This window comes from Penicillium crustosum, assembly GCF_028827405.1.
Source record: "Penicillium crustosum strain IBT 35664 chromosome Unknown utg000003l_segment0_segment0, whole genome shotgun sequence".
NCBI lineage: Eukaryota > Fungi > Ascomycota > Eurotiomycetes > Eurotiales > Aspergillaceae > Penicillium > Penicillium crustosum.
Window position 1 is genome coordinate 3,514,382 of NW_026623124.1, and position 18,480 is coordinate 3,532,861.

Sequence of the window (18,480 nt, forward strand, 5' to 3'; positions counted from 1 at the left end):
TCTGTTCCCCAGAACCATAATTTTTAGGCCTTGGATTAAAGCGCTTAGTCGAAGAGACCGAAGCCCATATCCTCATCGGACTCCTCCTCCTTCTCCTCGGCCTTCTCCTCAGCGGGAGCGGCGTCACCACCGGCAGCGGCAGCGGCAGGGGCAGCGGCACCAGCACCGCCGGAGGGGACGGAAGCGAGCTTGGCAGAGCCCTCGGAGATCAGCTATGTAAAGAGTTAGTATGCAGTTCAAGTCGGATGTATGCGCGTGCGAGTGTCACTAACCTCCTGGAGGTCCTTGCCCTGGAGCTCGGCGATGACCTTCTCGAGACGGTCACCCTCAGCGTCGATACCGACGGAGGAGAGGACGGACTTGATGTCGGCGGAGGCAGGGGCCTCGTTGCCGGCAAGGGCGAGGAGGAGGTAAGCAGCGAGATACTTCATTTTGAAAGGACTAGACAAAAAAAATCTTCATTAGTATCGCGAATTCAAGATCGAGTGCGATCGCACTTCTCAAGCCGTAAAATCGGTTGAGAGGCTCGAAAACGAGATGTACATACCGTTTGTGATTATTATCTGAACAAGAGAAACAATCGATTTAACCGCGAATTGGGCGGAGACTGCAACGTCGAGTTCTGGTGGAAGAGGTTGGTTGACGAAGGATTAACCGAGCGCTCAAAATCTTGAAAAAAGGTGGTGCGAGTGGGTGTGGCTAGTGTGGGCGGGACTTCTAAGCGAGTGCTGTGGCGCAGTGTATCTGCTATCACGTGACATTTTCATGTCCGGCCTTGATAATTGCATGCTGGCCAGAAACCTGTCTACTTTCCCTACTCGTCTACGGAGTATATACCTCTCACTTAGAAAGCTCTTGGGCCAAGTCAGGCGTGTCCTTTACTTCTGCTAGTTCTGTTATATTGGAATAACAGAAAATCCGGAGCGAGCCAAGCCAGAGATCTATTCTCATGCTATCGGGCTCGGAGTCATGAAGTTACTTAGTCGTACCAAATATCGACGGTGAGCGACTTCTTTTCTGTACCACTCTTCGAGTTCACACCCTTCGGGTTATTCCTGCAATCAAAATGAGTGTATGCTACCTGACCCTTCTGTTCGTTTCACCTCATTTTGACTGACATAGCATAGTTCCTCGATTCTGTCCTCTCGTCTCTCCAGACGGGTAAACCCTCACAATCCCCACTCTCCCAGGCGCCTACCTCACCTGCGCCTGCTTCGATCCCTAAAAAAGAGGATCAAAAACCGACAGCTGTGCGACGGGCGCCTCCGACCAGTGGAAATGTCAGTGGAGGGATCAAGCGCAAAGCTGAGGACCAGCTACCTCGCCCACCAAAACCTGAAAGCAAGGCGACAAACAACCCGGCTGCAATGAAGCCTACGCTCGCTACAAGGCCAGCGGTATCATCAGCACCACCCAGAGTTGTATCCAAACCAGTCTCGACCACCACCTCTAGGCCAACTATGCCTAAGCCAACTCCCAAACCCAGCTTGGCTGCGGCCCCCAAAGTGGCACCCTCACGGAAAGAGCCCGCCCCCAAACCCACAGCGGCAGGCGCTGCGACAGCCTCGAAACCGCCACCAAAGGGATCATTTGCGGAGATCATGGCGCAGGCAAAGGCTAAGCAAGAGACCGCGCCTGTGGGAGTAGGCTTGCTACGACACCAAGCTGGTCCCAAAGAAAGACTTACCAAAGTGGAGCGCAAGCGGCGCATGATGGAACTCCAGGCCAAAGAAAAAGAAGCGCGCTCGGGAAGGAAGGCTGGGTCGGGTGTTTCTGCCAAGGGTAAACCTGCTGTCCGGCAGCGCGATTCCGAGGGGCCCTCATATAAGGGCACGGCCAAACCAACGCAGACTCCTGAGCCGCTTACCTACCGTGGAACTGCGGGCCTGCCGTCAAACCGTGGTGGAAGTGACCGTCGACACCAGTCTCGCAATTCTCGACAGAACGAATATCTCGGAACTGACGAAGAAGATGAGGGCGACTTCGGTGGCTACGATGATTACTATTCCGATGCATCGTCAGACATGGAGGCTGGAATAGACGATGTGGACCGCGAAGAGGCGGCTGCATTGGAATTCGCCAAACGGGAGGACGAGAAAGAGCTGCGAGCAGAAATGGCGGCTAAGAAAGAGAAGTTGGAGCGCCAGCGGAAGTTGGCCGCTCTTGCTTCCAGGAGCAAGCGTTGAAGTTTGGACATTTTTATACTGTCAAATTTTCACTTTTTTAACTTGTGACCAGTTTCCATGATCTCTTTTGTTTTGGGTAGGACTACATATTTACTCCGCATTTATGAGCGTTCGGGGTGTCCATAGACGGGGATGCCTCCAATTTTTTTTTTTTGCTTTGAAGCACCATCAATAGCGAGCGCTATTTCAATATCAACTTTCTTTTTTTTTGTACCATCTTTCTATGTGTATATTGTAGTCAACATTTCATCTTAAGTCATCGACTTGATATCACAACTTCAAACAAGCCATCTAGGCCCCACTTGGCAGGTGACATCACCCGTGTTTCACCTCCAGCCCTGTGGCATAACCTTGAAATTTATCTTCTAGAATTTCACATATTCACAATTTCGCAATTTGAAAATGGAGTCCGTTCATCATGTCTCGGTCTCATCTAAGATTCTCTTCAGCAAGGTGCGCAAGATTGTACCTCCAATGCTTGAAAAGTTCCACAAAGGTTTGTTGATTAGGTCCCCATCTGCCACGAAATGAACATCCCCGCTGACTATTAGTTTAGGACAGCTCGGCCGTGTAGCCGTGATCGGAGGCTGCGTTGAGTAGGTCCTCTGCCTGGTTGACATTGGTATCCTACTAACCGGCATAAGCTACACCGGAGCTCCTTATTTTTCAGCTATGGCTTCTGCAAGACTTGGTACGTGCCCTGAACAGACCCATGCTCTCAGTCAAATATGTTGACTCTAGAATTGTAGGATGTGATATGGTATGGGTGAAAGATGACATATCTTGTGGAAACGACTAACAACCGCCAGAGCCACGTACTCTGCGAACGATCCGCAGCACCAGTAAGCTAACATCCGGCCTAGATTGAATCCACTCTAAAATTGTAATGCACAGGTTATCAAGGGATACTCTCCCAATTTGATGGTACACCCATTGCTTCCAAGCAGCGACACTGTTAAAGATCCCAATTCAATCGATGCACCATCACTGGCAGGTCCGATCATCGCGATGCTATCTCGTCTCCATGCACTTGTGATAGGACCTGGTCTCGGTCGCGACGGCGTGACGCTAAAGGTAGTCGCCGAAGTGATCAGAGAGGCACGGTCACGATCGATCCCATTTGTGCTGGATGCAGATGGACTGCTGATTGTGACGCAAGACCCGAGCCTGGTCAAAGGCTATAAGGAGTGCATTCTCACACCAAACGTGGTAGAGTTTGGCCGTCTAGCCAAAGCGCTGGGTGTCAAGGTCGCCAGCCAAGTGGAGATTGCGGAAGGCGGAAATGGCGACACTACCAGCAAAGCATCAGATGCGTGCGAACAGCTATCTCAAGCCCTCGGCGGCGTCACGATTCTCCAAAAGGGCCCTCAAGATGTCATCTCCAACGGGGTTACTAGTATCATCTCTGATGGCAAGGGTGGCTTGAAGCGCAGCGGCGGTCAAGGAGACACTCTAACCGGATCATTGGGCACATTCCTTGCCTGGCGAGCCGCTTACCATGACAAATTATGGGACTCTGGCGAGCAGGACAATGAGAAAGAAGCGCAGAGCAAGGAAGATGTTCAGGCAGAGCTCGATTCTGAGAACAAGCGCATGTCCCCCACAACGACTCTGCTATTGGCGGCTTGGGCGGGAAGTAGCATTACACGAGAGTGCTCGCGACGAGCCTTTGCGACCAAGGGGCGGAGCATGCAGGCCAGCGATTTGACAGATGAGGTTCACGGGGCGTTTTTGAGACTGATTGGAGAGCCGGATGGATCTAAGACGCACCTCTAGGCTTCCATGTCCAAGGTTCATAGCCATGTATCTATTTACGAGAAAGACAGTGCAGCTGTTGAATGCACCGGAGAATATTTTCATATATCTGGCCTGCACGTAAACCCAAGCCAATTAAACATATTCTCGTCCTCTTTGATGATGGTTCTCCGAAGGTGTCTACAGTTATCAAAAGAAGAGTCTTGAACCCTGCATTTCATACTTCAAAATCCGCCTCCGACATTGCAATCTCAACCGCACTGACTTGTCCGTGGTGTTATATGGTGGCATAGGATACCTTTCTTTGCATTTCGCCTGAAATAAAGAAACAGCTCGTACATAGTATGTGAATCTCGGGGTTTAACAATCATTGATCAACATGGTCAACCCTCGTCGTTCGGTGTTGATGCTTGAGGCTTGGGCCTTAAAACCAGTTTCCGATTACCAACTATTAGGTGAGAATATTATAGTACTGGCCAATAAAGGTCGACCGACAACACGATATCATTACGCAGACTCGGAGTATTGGCTCTGAGCGGGTCCAACAATGGAAAATATGTCTCCATGGGCACCTTAAACCCCTACCCTCCATAGCATGCAGAGTGAATAGAAACCAAAACCAGCCTATCACAGCCCCTACCTCAATCTCAAATAACCAGTGCTCAATTTTGTCGTCTTGCTTGCTTTCACCTGGCTTTCGTCATGTTCCAAAGCCCCGTAGAAGCGGAATGTACTTGCGTAAGCCTGACCAGATCAAAGGAAATGCAACAGCTCGTAACCGTAAATCTTCAAGCAATGTGAGACATCCACCTTGGCAAGTCAAAATCTCCACATCTCTATACGGCTGTTGACGTCGAGATCCCAACGTGGCTAAAGGGATAGGCCTGAGACATGTACCCCGCCTCAAACCTTCCGCCGAATTGATATTTCAAAACCTGGACAGTCTCAGTCATGCTTTTCAAAGACAATGTTGAGCCAAGAAGTTGACATCACCTTAGCTGATAAGCATTGATGGTGTTTTGAGGCATTGTTCCAGACCTCGTATTCACAACCCCGATCGTTTTCGCATCCCGTCATATTCGATCATAGGACGTCAGATAGAGAGTCTATACAGGATTACAAAACTGAACTGGTGACATTTCAATAATTCGACCGTGGTACCGTATATGGGCATTGTCTCTTTCGTGGACCAGCCTACAAAGTATACTGGGAAACCCAGGCCGAGAATGACCTCGTGATGCAACACAATGATGGCCTCCGCAGGAAACATGGCGAATAACATATTCCACAACAACCGACCACCGAGCCCTATGATTCGCATAAACTTGTATATTCTTGGAGACAACTATATAAGATGGTGAATCTCCCAGCACAAGATAACGCCATCATAAACCAATCCCTAGACAGAACACACCAGATCTATTCTAAGTCTATACTCAAATTCAACCATCCCCCAAGATGCATTTCTCCATCATCGCCTTGATTATCACCGCCGCCTCCCTGGTGACCGCTGACTCGTCGCCAGGGGCCCAGTGCGGCACCTGCAATCCTGTCTCAGGCGAGAATTGGTGTGACCCCTCGACCTCGTGTATCAACACGGGAAAATCTTTCCACTGCGCTTGCCGTGCTGGTTATAAGGCCTCTCATCACAATAACGACTTGCACCATCAGTTCCGCCTGCCGATGCCGAACTATGAGTTCCTTGTTTTCGTTCCTGAGGGCACGGCTTGCAACACCCCATGTGATGATGTATATGCTGCTCCTTCCGATCTTTGCAAGGAGGTCAAGCTTCAACACCAGTGCGAGGCCTAGAATAATGGCCCGGGGTAGGAGTGGGGTTTTTGGTAGCGGGGGAAGAGGGCACTGAAGATATGGGCTAGTGGCGAGATATTCTGGCCGGTTGCATGTGTACATGTGTTAGTTCTTAACTAGTTAATTAAAAATGGCTTTAGTGAAAAACTAAGATGGATGCAAATGTAGATTAAACAAGTAGATTGGAAAGATCTTCTTAATTGACCTTACAAAATCATAAGAACCAGAACCAGCTCCAGTTCCCCAATACACCCAAACACCTGTCGCCTTGATTGCAGCCAGTTTCACATGCATCTTTAACACGTATACAAAGCCCGATCAACATTCGAGAGAGCAAAAAACAGAATGAGCGATTTTCAGAATTACATGTCCATGTCGCCATCAACCTCAGTGAAGAGCAGACGTGTGCCGTTGCCAGTGACTTGCCAGAGCTGTAGAGAATGTTGTTAGTAAAAAAGCACAGTAAGCTCCTGGAGTGATCAAAACTTACGTTCATCTCAGCATATTCATCGATAGTCATGGTGAGGTTATCCTCGGTAAAGCCTCGGGCCAGAACACGCTCACGAATACGTCTCATACTCATCTCACCTTCCTCACCATCTCCAACGGCAGCAGCGCCACTCTCCTTCATGCTGCGGATCAAGTTGTAGATCTTGCTGGATGGGGTGTTGTCGGCGCCCTGCTCGCCATCATTGTACAGAGAAGCCTTACTGATCTCAATGAGACGCAGAGCCTCATCGACATCCCCGCGAATAACCTCCTCGCTGAAGCGCAGACGAGCAAGTGCCTGTGAAAGACGAACGATACCGAGCAAAGTACGGGGGCTAACGTGAGAGAACTGTCTCTTCTTGGATTCGTCGATCTTTTGTCTCTTGCGCATGGCCACATAAGCACCAACCATGTAGTCAGAAACGTTGGTAGGCACAATAGGACGGAATGTGCGTGCCTTGGCAACGTACTGCCGGACCTCGTGGGGAGTGAACAACACGCCGGCTTCTTCACTCTCTGGGTGCTTGTTGTGCATGTGGACGTAGGTGACGTGGTGGGCCAGCTCCTCATCGCCCTCGCGGGACGGGGTATCTAGAAGCAGGAACATGACATCGAAACGAGAGAGTAAGGCGGCAGGAAGGTTGATGTTCTCTACGGGTGATAACCGGGGGTTGTAGCGACCATATAGCGGGTTGGCCGCGGCCAGGATGGAAGTACGGGCGTTGAGGGTGGTTGTGATACCGGCCTTGGAGATGGAAATAGTCTGCTGCTCCATCACTTCGTGAATAGCTGTCCGGTCCGAGTCCTCCATTTTGTCGAACTCATCAATACAGCAGATGCCGTTGTCAGCAAGAACAAGAGCACCTCCCTCCAGCACCATCTCGTCTGTGACGGGATCTCTCATGACTGCGGCAGTGAGACCGACACCACTGCTTCCTCGTCCGGTGGTGTACACACCACGAGGAGCAACTTTCGTAATGTATCGAAGAAGCTGGGACTTGGCCACACCAGGGTCACCCATCAAGCAGATGTTGATGTCTCCACGAATGTGCATGCCGTCACCCATCTCTTTCGTGACACCACCAATCAGAAGCAAAAGCAATGCCTTCTTGACATCAAGATGTCCGTAGATTTCGGGTGCAATCGACCGCGAAAGGTACTCATACATGTTACCGGAACTAATGTGCTGCTCGATCTTGTGAAGAGTACGGGAGTCCATACTCATCTCATTGTAGGACTTCTTGTGCTGGGTGATGTGCTGGGCCTCCAAGTATGTGTCAGTCAGCAGACCAGCGCGAATAGCCCGGAAACCAGTGTAGGGAGTGGGCAAAAAGATGCCTGCGACGTCGATAACATCACCGGGGTTCAGTTGGCGAGTCAGAGCGCCGTGACAGTGTACAGTCAAAGTGCGAGGAATGTGGCCCACGGGGACTTGGTCGGCCATTTCCTGGATCTTCACCTCCTGGAAGGGAACGAACTTCGATGCACGGGTTGACAGGAAGAGTTGACCCTTCGAGTTGTTCTTCTTACATTCCTCAGACAGACACTCGGTCAGGGGGAGGAATTGCTTGGTGGTGATGGGCTGGAACACTTCGCAACCACAGCGATCGCAAGTGTAGGCGTTGATCTGTACAGCCGGCTTGACATCTGAGACACGGGTGGTGATGCCGCGGACTGTAATCAAGCTACCTAGGTGTTCACCGCGCACATAACGGACGGCGAGGGCTTTGGAATCACGCTCGGCGCTAGACCCCGAGGGTGTGAGGGGCTTGAAGTTGAGGGTATATCTGCGGGTAAGCTCAGGAGGGAACATTGACGGGGCGGTCGCAGCAGCTTCCATATCGGCCTCCATTGCGGTTTCCATAGTCTCATTTCGCTTCTCACGCTGCGACATGATCACATCAAGAACATCATCTTTGAATCTGTAGGGTAATCAGTTTAACAGCCTGTACATTCGCATGAAGACAGATTGGACATACGTGACATCCTTTGTTTCCCTAGGCATAACATCATCGACCGCTTGAGAGATAACATCGATATAGCGCTTTGTGTTTTTTTCGATAGATTCGACGAGCTTCAGATCTTCCCCCTCGGGCATGGATTTCTCGAACTATTACCACCATTGTGAGCTATAGTTTAGTGAGAGGGGCTCATATTGAATGCTCACAACTGAAAGATCATCCAACTCAATCAGGATGTTAGATGTATCCCGGTTTGCGATATCCTGCAGAATTTGCATGTACTTGAGCTTCGGCTCCCGGTGCCTCCTTGCTCCTCGGGCATTTGCCCCATTGGTCTCATCGGCATCATCCATGAAATCATATTCATCACTAGTTTGGCCGTCATCGATGTTCAGATCTTCCAATGCCTCGGTCGCAGCAGCCTCTGAGGATGATTGGAAGGTCTTGAACCCCTTCAAGAAATCCTTGAAGCCATTCAGTTGCGCGGAATAATCCACAGGTGGGGGATATTGAAGGAGAGACATGGTAACTAAGTGCGCTCAATTGAAAGCGCAAAGAATCGATAGTGGGATCGGGAGAGAAATAGAGAAGAGGGTCCGTCTAGTGTCTATCCGAGCCCCTACCAAATTCGCAGGTAAAACGCGAACGCGAGGTCGGGACGCGCTCAAAAATGAGACTAACCTGATTAGGAAAGGTATCAATTATCCCGGAGTATTCCTTTATCCGATTGTCCGCTATCGAGGTATGTGTCACATGACTCGTCATCGGGCCGAGGCGAAAGAGAGGTCAAGTGTGGAGTCCGGGGTTGTGTCTCTCCGAGTTCACAGTTCCCCCTCCTCCTTGTCCTTTCGGTGCTCACGATAATTCAGCGCTTCAAAATGGCGCCCAAGAAGCCTGCTGCGACGGCCGAAGTTGCCCTAACTCCCCTCAAGAACTGTCTTGTTAATCTACCGCCGTCGCTGGTCGCTCTGCTGGTCAATGCAAACACGGTCAGTCTACTAGGTGTTCTGTTTCCGTGGACTATTTCAGGCTAACGTCTAGCTATATCAGACTGCTCAGAATGTCATTATCGAATTACAATATAAATCGACCTCCGGAAAGGCCAATGGAGCTCCTCCGCAGCAGTCATGCTTCCTCGGTTGGACGGGTATGCCGAGCAAGCGCAGGCTTGCGCCTGTCGTTGGGAGAGACGGTATCAACAGTGGATATTCCAGGGAACAGGAAATATCAACTGTTGAGCTTGATACTACTTTCGGGCGGCTTCTTGGTCTCACAGAAGGGCAGAAGGTACAATACACCCCGTGCGTCATTACCCACGTGGGGCGCTAACACTTGCAGGTCGGATTGTTCATCCACCTCGATCCACCCGTTGCACATACGATAAACATTGAGCCATTGACACCTGAAGATTGGGAGAGTATGTCTAAATCATAAACAACTATAATTGAACCGGTACTAACTCGACACGAATAGTCATTGAACTGCACGCCACATTCCTGGAACTTAACCTTTTGTCACAAATTCGCGCTCTACCCAATCCTACATACAATGCAGGGCAATCGGTGCATATGCACCCACTCGCATTACATCTCTCTCCCACATCGACGGCCAATATTGTCGTTACTTCTCTTACGCCCGCTCCCTCAGACACCTCCCCCTTTGCCAAGATCGCGCCGGATGCAGAAGTCATAGTGGCCCCCAAAGTTCGATCCAAGACAAGCAAAAGCTCTCGGGCGGACAGCCGCAGTGCTACTGGTAGCAGCAGGAAGAGTGCTGGGGGCAGGAGTGCTTCGAGCACTGTACGCCCGAAGAGTGGTCGATCCGACTCCAGCACACGAGGCTCTCTCTACTTGAGAGGCGTGGACCGCTCAGCAACCGCTCAATACTTTGATGGGGAAGTAGAAGATGATGCAAATGAGGGCCTCCGTATCTGGGTTGATCCGGACCTGCTGGTCAGCCATGAGCTGCGCGGAGCGACTTGGGCATGCGTGTCGGTTGTCCAGCCATCTGGTCTCAAATCCCCACCAGATCCCCAACAGCAACTTGCGCAAGCCGAACAGCAAAAGTCAAATGATGCTGGCGCCCCTACAACCAAGATCGTAGCCAAATTGCTTCCGTGGGAGGAGGCTCCGGACAATCGGCATGTGGCAATGTCGACCTTGTTGTGCACGGCCCTTGGTGCGGAGAACATGGTTGGAGGAATTCTCCGAGTCGAAGCAGCACCCCCACAGCTGCATCGCTCGGCAGTCAAGACTCTTAAAGTTTATCCTTTCATAACCGATGCCTCAAAGAAGAAGGACGGGCTGAAGTTTGGTGCTGACACTACGGCATCTCGGGATGCCCTAGCCGAACGCCTTAAAGTCATCTACGGCAGCACTGGGTCCGACACCGGGCTATTTTCGGGGGCTTTGACCGATGGAATGATTATACCCAAATCCGAGAATCATCCTTCAGTCTCTTCGTTTGATGGTGCTATTCTTCGCTTTGATCCTCCTTTGAAGGGGTCTTCGGATGAAACAAAGTCAATGTTCGGGTGGTTGCTGGGCTCAGAAGCGAAGCTGAATCTTGAAGTTCAAGCTGAAATCCCCAAGCCATTTGACACTAGTTCATCAACGCTACCTATGGAGGACCCTCTCCCAGAAACTGCCCCCCAATTGGTAGGGATTGATTCTATCATTGAACAGTCGTTGAACAACCTAACAAAATCATCGTCTATCTTGCTTACTGGTGGTCTTGGTGCTGGTAAAACAGCTCTTACCCAGCTACTGGCTCATCGCCTAAGACGAGATCATCTCTTCAATGTCAAGTATTTCTCTTGCCGAAAGCTCGTCACAGATGAAACACGTATTTCTAACATCAAAGAGACCCTGAACCGCCTTTTCATGTCCGCATCATGGTGTGCACGTCTTGGCGGCCAGTCAGTTGTGATCCTTGAAGACCTAGACAAACTTTGCCCAGCGGAGACTGAATTGCAAGTAGGTGGAGACAATGGCCGCAGTCGCCAAAACAGTGAGGTTATCTGTGCTATGGTTCGAGAATATTGCGCGCTGAATTCCTCGGTTGTGCTACTGGCTACTGCCCAGGCCAAAGAGTCTCTCAATAATGTTATCATCGGTGGCCACGTCGTCCGTGAGATTATCAACATGAGAGCTCCTGACAAGGAAGGACGCCGAAGAGTTTTGGAAAAACTTACTAGCGACGATAAACCTACAGAAAGCTCAAACGGGCATGTGAGGGCCGCAAGCTCCTCAACACAAGACTCATGGTTGGACCCTTCAAATCCGGGGAGCCGACCAAGCTCTTCTGGTGGTGATGGGTTTGTTATTGGAAGGGATGTCGAGTATCTAGAGCTGGCGGGTAAAACCGATGGATATATGCCCGGTGATCTTGTGCTACTTGTTGCTCGTGCGCGTAATGAGGCCCTCATTCGCTCTGTCTCAGATCTGACAGCAACATCAAAGATGATAACTCTCGGGTTAGAGGACTTTGAAAGTGCGTTGAAGGACTTCACTCCGGCGTCTCTTCGCAATGTTACTCTTACCTCGTCAACAACAACATTTTCCTCGGTTGGTGGTTTGTTCGAAACTCGCAAGATGCTGTTGGAAACTTTGCAGTATCCTACAAAGTATGCCCCGATCTTCGCCCAGTGCCCATTGCGTCTGCGATCTGGTTTACTTCTCTATGGATTCCCCGGTTGCGGTAAGACAATGCTGGCCAGCGCCGTGGCTGGCGAGTGTGGGTTGAACTTCATCAGTGTCAAGGGTCCCGAGATTTTGAACAAATACATCGGAGCCAGTGAAAAGAGTGTTCGCGATTTGTTCGAGCGAGCCCAAGCTGCTCGCCCTTGCGTCCTCTTCTTCGATGAGTTCGACAGTATCGCACCCAAGCGTGGTCACGACTCCACCGGTGTCACGGATCGTGTTGTCAACCAGCTGTTGACACAAATGGACGGTGCAGAAGGTCTCTCGGGTGTTTACGTGCTAGCAGCTACGTCACGACCCGACTTAATCGATCCTGCGCTCCTTCGACCTGGCCGTCTCGACAAGTCCCTCCTTTGTGGCATGCCCAACCATGCAGACCGTGTTGATATCATCCGCTCAGTGGGTGCAAAGCTCAAGATGAGTGACGAGGTCACGTCTCGTCTAGACGATATTGCCGCCGCAACCGACGGATTTTCCGGTGCAGATCTGCAGGCTGTGGTGTACAACGCCCATCTCGAGGCCGTCCACGACGCCCTGGGTGATCGTTCTACCGACACAGCCAAGCCCAGTGCCAAGTCCAACTCCGGTAGTGCTTCTAGCAAATCCTTCATCCAGTTCCTCTACTCCTCTTCAGAGGAAGCATCCGGGTCTGTCTCCATGCCAGCCCCGGCAGTGATCTCCGCCAAACTGGAGGCAATCAAGAACTCGCGCCGCCGCCAGCGCCAACTCGAGCAGGGACCTTCCGGTACGAACGCCGCGGCCCCGGTGGCTAACGGCACTGGGCCTGATGTAGACGAGCTGCGTGAGGATATCATCGTCCGCTGGGAGCATGTTGAGCGCTCATTGGCTACCACGCGTGGTTCCCTTCCTCCCGCAGAGCGTAGACGTCTTCAGGGAATTTACCGTGAGTTTGTCGCAGGCCGAAATGGCGAGATGCCCAACGGCGAGGCTGCAAATGAGATTGGAGGCCGAACAAGTCTGATGTGATATATTTTATGACTTGACTTTTGTACACTGTATATATGAACATCTCTGTATGCTCGATTGATTATTTATCTTCTATTCCTGTATTTATCCATATTGGTAAATGGACATGATATTATACATTTGACTGTTGTCGTATGGGATATTAGATGAGAGGATCAAGCTCATCTGGACAATCTTGGCGCGCTTGCGGCATTCATAAAGCTTCGGCTTGTAGATTGGTTCGTTTTTCAAATGTACAAAAGCAGTTAAATTTCACGTCGGTCCATCTGCTAAAGAAAGTAGGGCCCTACACCTTCCAAGGATGATAATTAAACATGGAATGGACTATACACAAGAACACTGAACAAGCCACCCTCAATTTTTATACTTAATATTACGAGCAGCATATATGGAACACATGATAATATTCACATCCAACGAAATACATGAAAAATACAGGAGAGTTATGTTGCCATTGAAGACATGTTTGCTTGGGGAGTATTCGACTATTTGAGGACTAAGCCGCTAGCGCTGGCGAAAATGGTTCATCTTCGACCTTCGATTTGAAGTCGCGCAGGCGGCCAGTCACAATGTGGCATATGGTCAGGCGGTGGGATCAGCGTCCCGTTGGTTGTTGGGGTATTCTTACCACTGAAAGGTTAGGGGAAGATAAGATGATGTATTCAGCTAGCTACTGGGAGCTGTCTTAGGCCGACAGGTGGTGAGGCGACCGTCTCAGTTGCTTGAGCAGCTGACGTTTCGGTGATTGTCTTCTGAGAGGACGTGGGGTTGCCTTGGCCTTGGGTTTGGTATTCTTCGGGTTCATTATCGTTGGCTTCTTTTGGCAAACGGAGGCTGCTCTAGTAGACCCCGCATTACATGCTTCACGGCGCCGTCCTAGCACGACTGAAGGCGAGCGTCTATTGCCGCGAGTTTGTCTTCATACTCACGGCGCATACCTGTCGCATCAATGTATGTAAGAATAATTTGTCGGCCTTCTGGTGTTTGCAGTTCTGCATTTAACTGACGCACCCACGCTGACTGAGAAATCTTGTCAATGTCGTCGCAGTCTGCGGTTATGTCGTCCTCGAACCCGTGGAACATTTCACGTGCTGGTGTGGTAGGCGCAACCCAGCGCGTCTGGCTGACGATGATAGTACTCGTGGAATCCCTGCCTCGTTCACCAAGATCCACTGGAATTAATAGTGCTGAACGCCCTTGTTTCGTGTGTCATCCGGTTCCCAGTCAGTGCCAATGGCGTAGAGGGTTTTGGGTTTGTTGCCGCCGGCTTGTTAGTCCCTCGGTCTGACAACCGTTCAAAGGACAGTTGTAAAACCACACGAACCTGAAGCCACATAGAAGACCGTCGCCATGGGAATCGGTTATATAGCCACATGATTTTGTCACGCGTGTTCTTCTGAATTTGCAATGACTTTGTGACTTCAGAACACAGTGGAAGGCCCTAGGATAGGGTCGTGGCGTTTGGTGCCAGCTTGGAGTTGTTCTCGTATGGCGTGACTTTGGCGTTTCGTAGCTGAAGCCAGGATTATGCTCCTTGAAAAAGGACATTGGCCAGTGTACCTATCTTACAATCCCATGCAGTTCGTTCTGAAGACCAATCCAAGCCTTGGAAATATTACCCAACTCCAATTGCAGTAACTATATCGAGCCCGTACCCGGTGGTCAAACCCGGGGAGCAGAACTTAAAGCAACGAAACCTGTATGTCATATTGTTAGTATTCAGAACTGAAGGCCAAACCAGAGATAGATAAGCCTTACCAATGGGCTGCCAGCCCCTCGAGAACCACCCCGCACACTACAGAAACCTCACTTACCATCTTTACCAAAAGCACCAGCAGAAAGCTCCCCCAGACATAGTCCAAGCTCGCTCATTGGCTAGCTGCTGAGCTCTGGCTCCGGCAAAGGCACCAGCACGAGAGGCACCCAAGGACCCTATCAGAATCAAAATTCAGCCGAGTCCAATCCAAAAAATAAAAACTAAAACAAATTTCATCTTAGATAGAACATATGAAATAAGAAAGAACTGAGAATAATCCGAGAACAAGCTGAAATCAAATTGAAACTAAGATAAGAGAGACTGGAAGTGAAAATGAAATGAAATTGACTTACCAACGTCGTCGGCGCGGCAGAAGACTTAGAGCATCACCAAATATCAAGATTGGGGCGGGGGTAGGCTTACCCCGGCGCTCCGCAATCGATCCCATGAGTGCGCGAGCCTCCTGCCGCTGACGGTGGGCCTCGTACCCTGGGATCTGCTGGTAACCGGGAGGAATCACCGGAGTCCTAATACCGACAAACCGGGAGGTCGCAGCCCGACGGCTGGCCCCGTAGTGGGAGGTTAAACTGGTCTCGGGGGCGGCACGAACCTCATCAGTAGGTTGGGGTGTTGGAGGCCCCATCTCCATGGACCGGCGGTCCGGCAACACAGCCATTTCGTGGGCCTTCATTTGGGTGTTGTTCGTGGGATCAAATTGCCTTTGCAGGCAATTTAAAGGAAAAGAGATGTGGGAGAGAGAAAGAGAAGAGGAGAAGAGGAATGGGCTGGGGACAGTTTATATAGTCTCCAATCACCCCAAAGAGGAAGGGTCGATCGGCTTCAGAAGCGAAGCGGCGGTTATGTGTACAGCCCGGCATCAACCCCGATCGTTCCTACCATTTCGGGCATAAAAGGTGAGACACAATTGAGCACACCGGTACATGGCACTACTGTTTTGTTATGAAAGGTGCTCAATCTATTCCAGTAAGGCTGGCCATGTTGCAGTTTGATCAAATTTTGAGTAAAATATAAAGCTTCACTCTTTCTCTAAAGCCTTGTTGACAAGACGTTCAAGCTTGTTCCACTCAGCAGAGAGAAGCGCCTTGGTCTTGCTAGGATCAAGGCCATTGGCTTTAAACTCATTATGAACTTGTACGAACTGGTTTCCAACAAGCTTCTTAAAGCTGGGAACTGTGCAGCTTTCTGCCTGGGTACTAGTAAGTTCAGCGAGAATATACCAAATCAAGTAGTGAAAGTTCAGTTTAAAGTCATTGATCTGGACAGGATCTTTGGGGTCAGGCTGGAAACCCTCCTGGGAGATGAAGACGGTAAGCCTGACTAGGCTCCATGCATGGATGTGTCGGATGGGATGGGCCTTGTCATAGACAACAGGATCGATTCGTAGGTATCGAATGGCAGCGTGAATGAATGCCCGGGTGAATTTACCCGCCGTTAGGAGAGATATGATCAGCTTGTCGCGGAGAGAAGCATAAGGCTGACGGGTGAGAGGCCATAGGGCTGTTTCATGAAGCTTGTGCATGGCAGCTTCCAACTTCTCGATTGCCTCTGCTGGCTCCGTGCTAGTTGCAGTGGCTTTCTGCAGGAGCTCTAGGGCCTCGCGTTCTGCTGTCTCTAGGGGTTTCATATCTTCAGGTGTAGACAGGAACCGGTCTTCTAGGGTTTCCGCTCCCATCTCGCACTTTGTGCACTGGCAGTCGAAGAAGTAACGTTCTTTCAGTTCGTTGCGACGGATGTCGTATGGAGTCGTCGTATCGATGTAGGAAATGAAGATTTGCTCGCCCTTTTTGATGGGACGCATGGCTTTGACGTACAGTTCCTCGCCATCAAATCCAACGGTGGAGTTGTAGTCACAGCTGTGGTTAATCAAACCGGCATATGGATGCATGTACAGGCCGATGCGATCATACATAGAGGTGGTAAGGTTGAAGGAGTTGAGATCCAACTGTAAATGATAGTTAGATGAGAAATCTGCGAGGTAAGAGGTCCACGGGTGTAATGGTGAAATCAATTACCTTGGCAGCATAAGAAGCAACAGTTCCTTCATCCACATCCGTCTCCGAGTAATTCTTGACAGCTCTTGCTGTCAGATTAATCCTATCAAGCTGGCCCTGGCTCTCTGAGATCTCATTGATATGAGTCTCCAAGCCATCAAAGACCTTAAACTCTTCAGAATCGTACTTGTTACGCGCATTGCGCAGCACTATGCGCAAGAGAGCGCGGGCATTGTTGGGAAGCACCATAGGTTTGACCTTTTTGAAGATGGGACATTCAAGAGAATGCGCAAATTTCCAGTCCTTAGATTGGCACACCTAATTATCAAATATTAGAAGATCAAAAACGACATAGTCATTGGTAGGACGAGAAGTATGAGACAGCAAGCAAACGATCTATCCCCATCACAACTCACCCGATCACAATACTTCACGACACGACATCCCGTGCAAGCCTTCAATTCATTCCCCGTTTCCGCCTGTCTTTTTCCAAAGCATCCAGCACATGTATCTTCTAAACGTGGAGAGTCAAGAACCGCCACAAATGGTGTTTTGATGTGCAAAACATCTTCACCGGGGTTGATGTCGGTTGTCGCAAACAGGCCGTTTCCCATGCCATTGGGGGCAGGCTGTGGGACCGTCCTGGTCGTCACTGAAGGTAGTGCAGTTCTTGATGCCATTGTGGGCGATCTGAATATATAGAAATAAGAATTGTTTGAAGATATAACCATCAAAGTGGATAGTCGTCCACGTGGGCAGGGCGGTGAATATTCGTCATTGTATTTGAATCTCTTGGCATTTATAGAAGAAGATTGATAGACTCTCCCACATACTGCCCACAAAGAGCAGCCTGATGAAAAGATCCCGGGATTTCTCTAGTGACTCGAATATCTACTAGTTAAAAGTTGTTCGCCAAGCATTTTATTATTGTCAACCTTGGTGGCTAGCGTCTTACATGATTTAAGCTAAGCCCAGATAGTGAGGGTCAAAGATAAGATTTGTAGTAAAATAGAGTCAGACTCGATGCAATATTTGGGCGAATTATTAAATATACATATAGCGTATCGCATTCAAAATGCATGTACCTGGAGACTCAAACCCAACCATGTAAACATTAGACATGAAACGAAAAAACCAAACTCAAGGCCTAAAGCATAGCCGCAAAAGCAACAGCAGCCGCGGCACCTAACGGCGCAGCAGTGATCAAAGGCTTCGCAGCAGCCGCTGCACCTCCCGTAGAAGCAGTAGAAGCAGTAGACGCAGGGGTAGTGGTAATCTTGACCGGCGAAGTCGAAGCCGTGGCATCAGCCGTGAGAGCGTAGACGCCATTGGTGATAGTAAGAGGTTTATAGGTAATCAAAGACGACGGGATAGACTGTGTGCTAGAGGCGGAATCGGAAACGGTGGTAGAACCCACGATACCGGTGTATGCAAGACTCCAGCTGCAGACAGCAGATTCCGAAACACGGGTGAAGCTGCATGACTCGACGGCGGTTGCGTGGGCCGTAGTACCGCTGGTAACCAAAATTGCTTCGAGGGAGACGCTGTATGTGGCATCGCCCTGGATTAGGGTTGCGGGATTCTTCAATGCGCACTTGGATGCGCTTGGCAAGCAGGCAATCTCGTAGGTTGTGGCGTACTTGTCGATGCCAACGACCCGGCCTGCGGTGCTGGAGTAGGCACCGAGGTCGGCACCGCCGGAGTCATTGTCGATTGCGAAATAGCTGATCGTTGTTGTGCTGGGATCGGCGGCTGCGGCCAGGGCTGCTAGGGCAGAGAGGAGGGACCAGGATGAGCGCATGTTTGCAGGATTTGAAGATG

The 18,480-nt window shown here is 50.2% G+C and overlaps 10 protein-coding genes across 10 annotated transcripts; 5 read left to right on the forward strand and 5 right to left on the reverse strand.

Moving 5' to 3' along the window:
* Positions 1-44: 44 nt before the first annotated feature.
* On the reverse strand, positions 45-441 carry aspf8 (ribosomal protein P2; the record flags this gene model as incomplete). The annotated part of the gene is made up of 2 exons (XM_056876141.1): positions 273-441; positions 45-212 (listed from the first exon to the last, which is right to left on the reverse strand). Exons 1-2 carry the CDS (start codon positions 429-431, stop codon positions 45-47), a joined length of 327 nt encoding a protein of 108 aa, XP_056728329.1. The 5' UTR covers positions 432-441.
* A 625-nt stretch (positions 442-1,066) lies between these two features.
* On the forward strand, positions 1,067-2,186 carry N7487_008412 (uncharacterized protein; the record flags this gene model as incomplete). Its single annotated transcript, XM_056876142.1, has 2 exons — positions 1,067-1,072; positions 1,128-2,186. 2 exons carry the CDS (start codon positions 1,067-1,069, stop codon positions 2,184-2,186), a joined length of 1,065 nt encoding a protein of 354 aa, XP_056728330.1.
* A 402-nt stretch (positions 2,187-2,588) lies between these two features.
* On the forward strand, positions 2,589-3,962 carry N7487_008413 (ATP-dependent (S)-NAD(P)H-hydrate dehydratase; the record flags this gene model as incomplete). The annotated part of the gene is made up of 6 exons (XM_056876143.1): positions 2,589-2,682; positions 2,743-2,782; positions 2,831-2,877; positions 2,936-2,946; positions 2,996-3,028; positions 3,081-3,962. 6 exons carry the CDS (start codon positions 2,589-2,591, stop codon positions 3,960-3,962), a joined length of 1,107 nt encoding a protein of 368 aa, XP_056728331.1.
* A 1,437-nt stretch (positions 3,963-5,399) lies between these two features.
* On the forward strand, positions 5,400-5,753 carry N7487_008414 (putative adhesin; the record flags this gene model as incomplete). The annotated part of the gene is made up of 1 exon (XM_056876144.1): positions 5,400-5,753. One exon carries the CDS (start codon positions 5,400-5,402, stop codon positions 5,751-5,753), a length of 354 nt encoding a protein of 117 aa, XP_056728332.1.
* A 362-nt stretch (positions 5,754-6,115) lies between these two features.
* N7487_008415 (DNA replication licensing factor MCM7) lies at positions 6,116-8,727 on the reverse strand (the record flags this gene model as incomplete). The annotated part of the gene is made up of 4 exons (XM_056876145.1): positions 6,116-6,184; positions 6,244-8,164; positions 8,222-8,352; positions 8,410-8,727. The coding sequence occupies 4 exons, from the start codon at positions 8,725-8,727 to the stop codon at positions 6,116-6,118; spliced, it is 2,439 nt and encodes an 812-aa protein (XP_056728333.1).
* Positions 8,728-8,946: 219 nt separating this feature from the next.
* pex1 (AAA family ATPase peroxin 1) lies at positions 8,947-12,891 on the forward strand (the record flags this gene model as incomplete). Its single annotated transcript, XM_056876146.1, has 4 exons — positions 8,947-9,192; positions 9,254-9,490; positions 9,542-9,620; positions 9,677-12,891. Coding segments are annotated over 4 exons (3,777 nt in total), but the record flags the coding sequence as incomplete, so codon positions are not given.
* An 858-nt stretch (positions 12,892-13,749) lies between these two features.
* On the forward strand, positions 13,750-14,073 carry N7487_008417 (uncharacterized protein; the record flags this gene model as incomplete). The annotated part of the gene is made up of 2 exons (XM_056876147.1): positions 13,750-13,846; positions 13,940-14,073. The coding sequence occupies 2 exons, from the start codon at positions 13,750-13,752 to the stop codon at positions 14,071-14,073; spliced, it is 231 nt and encodes a 76-aa protein (XP_056728335.1).
* A 923-nt stretch (positions 14,074-14,996) lies between these two features.
* On the reverse strand, positions 14,997-15,338 carry N7487_008418 (uncharacterized protein; the record flags this gene model as incomplete). The annotated part of the gene is made up of 1 exon (XM_056876148.1): positions 14,997-15,338. One exon carries the CDS (start codon positions 15,336-15,338, stop codon positions 14,997-14,999), a length of 342 nt encoding a protein of 113 aa, XP_056728336.1.
* A 345-nt stretch (positions 15,339-15,683) lies between these two features.
* On the reverse strand, positions 15,684-17,339 carry N7487_008419 (S-adenosylmethionine-dependent methyltransferase; the record flags this gene model as incomplete). Its single annotated transcript, XM_056876149.1, has 3 exons — positions 15,684-16,610; positions 16,681-16,977; positions 17,076-17,339. The coding sequence occupies 3 exons, from the start codon at positions 17,337-17,339 to the stop codon at positions 15,684-15,686; spliced, it is 1,488 nt and encodes a 495-aa protein (XP_056728337.1).
* A 467-nt stretch (positions 17,340-17,806) lies between these two features.
* On the reverse strand, positions 17,807-18,460 carry N7487_008420 (uncharacterized protein; the record flags this gene model as incomplete). The annotated part of the gene is made up of 1 exon (XM_056876150.1): positions 17,807-18,460. The coding sequence occupies one exon, from the start codon at positions 18,458-18,460 to the stop codon at positions 17,807-17,809; it is 654 nt and encodes a 217-aa protein (XP_056728338.1).
* Between the last annotated feature and the right edge of the window lie 20 nt (positions 18,461-18,480).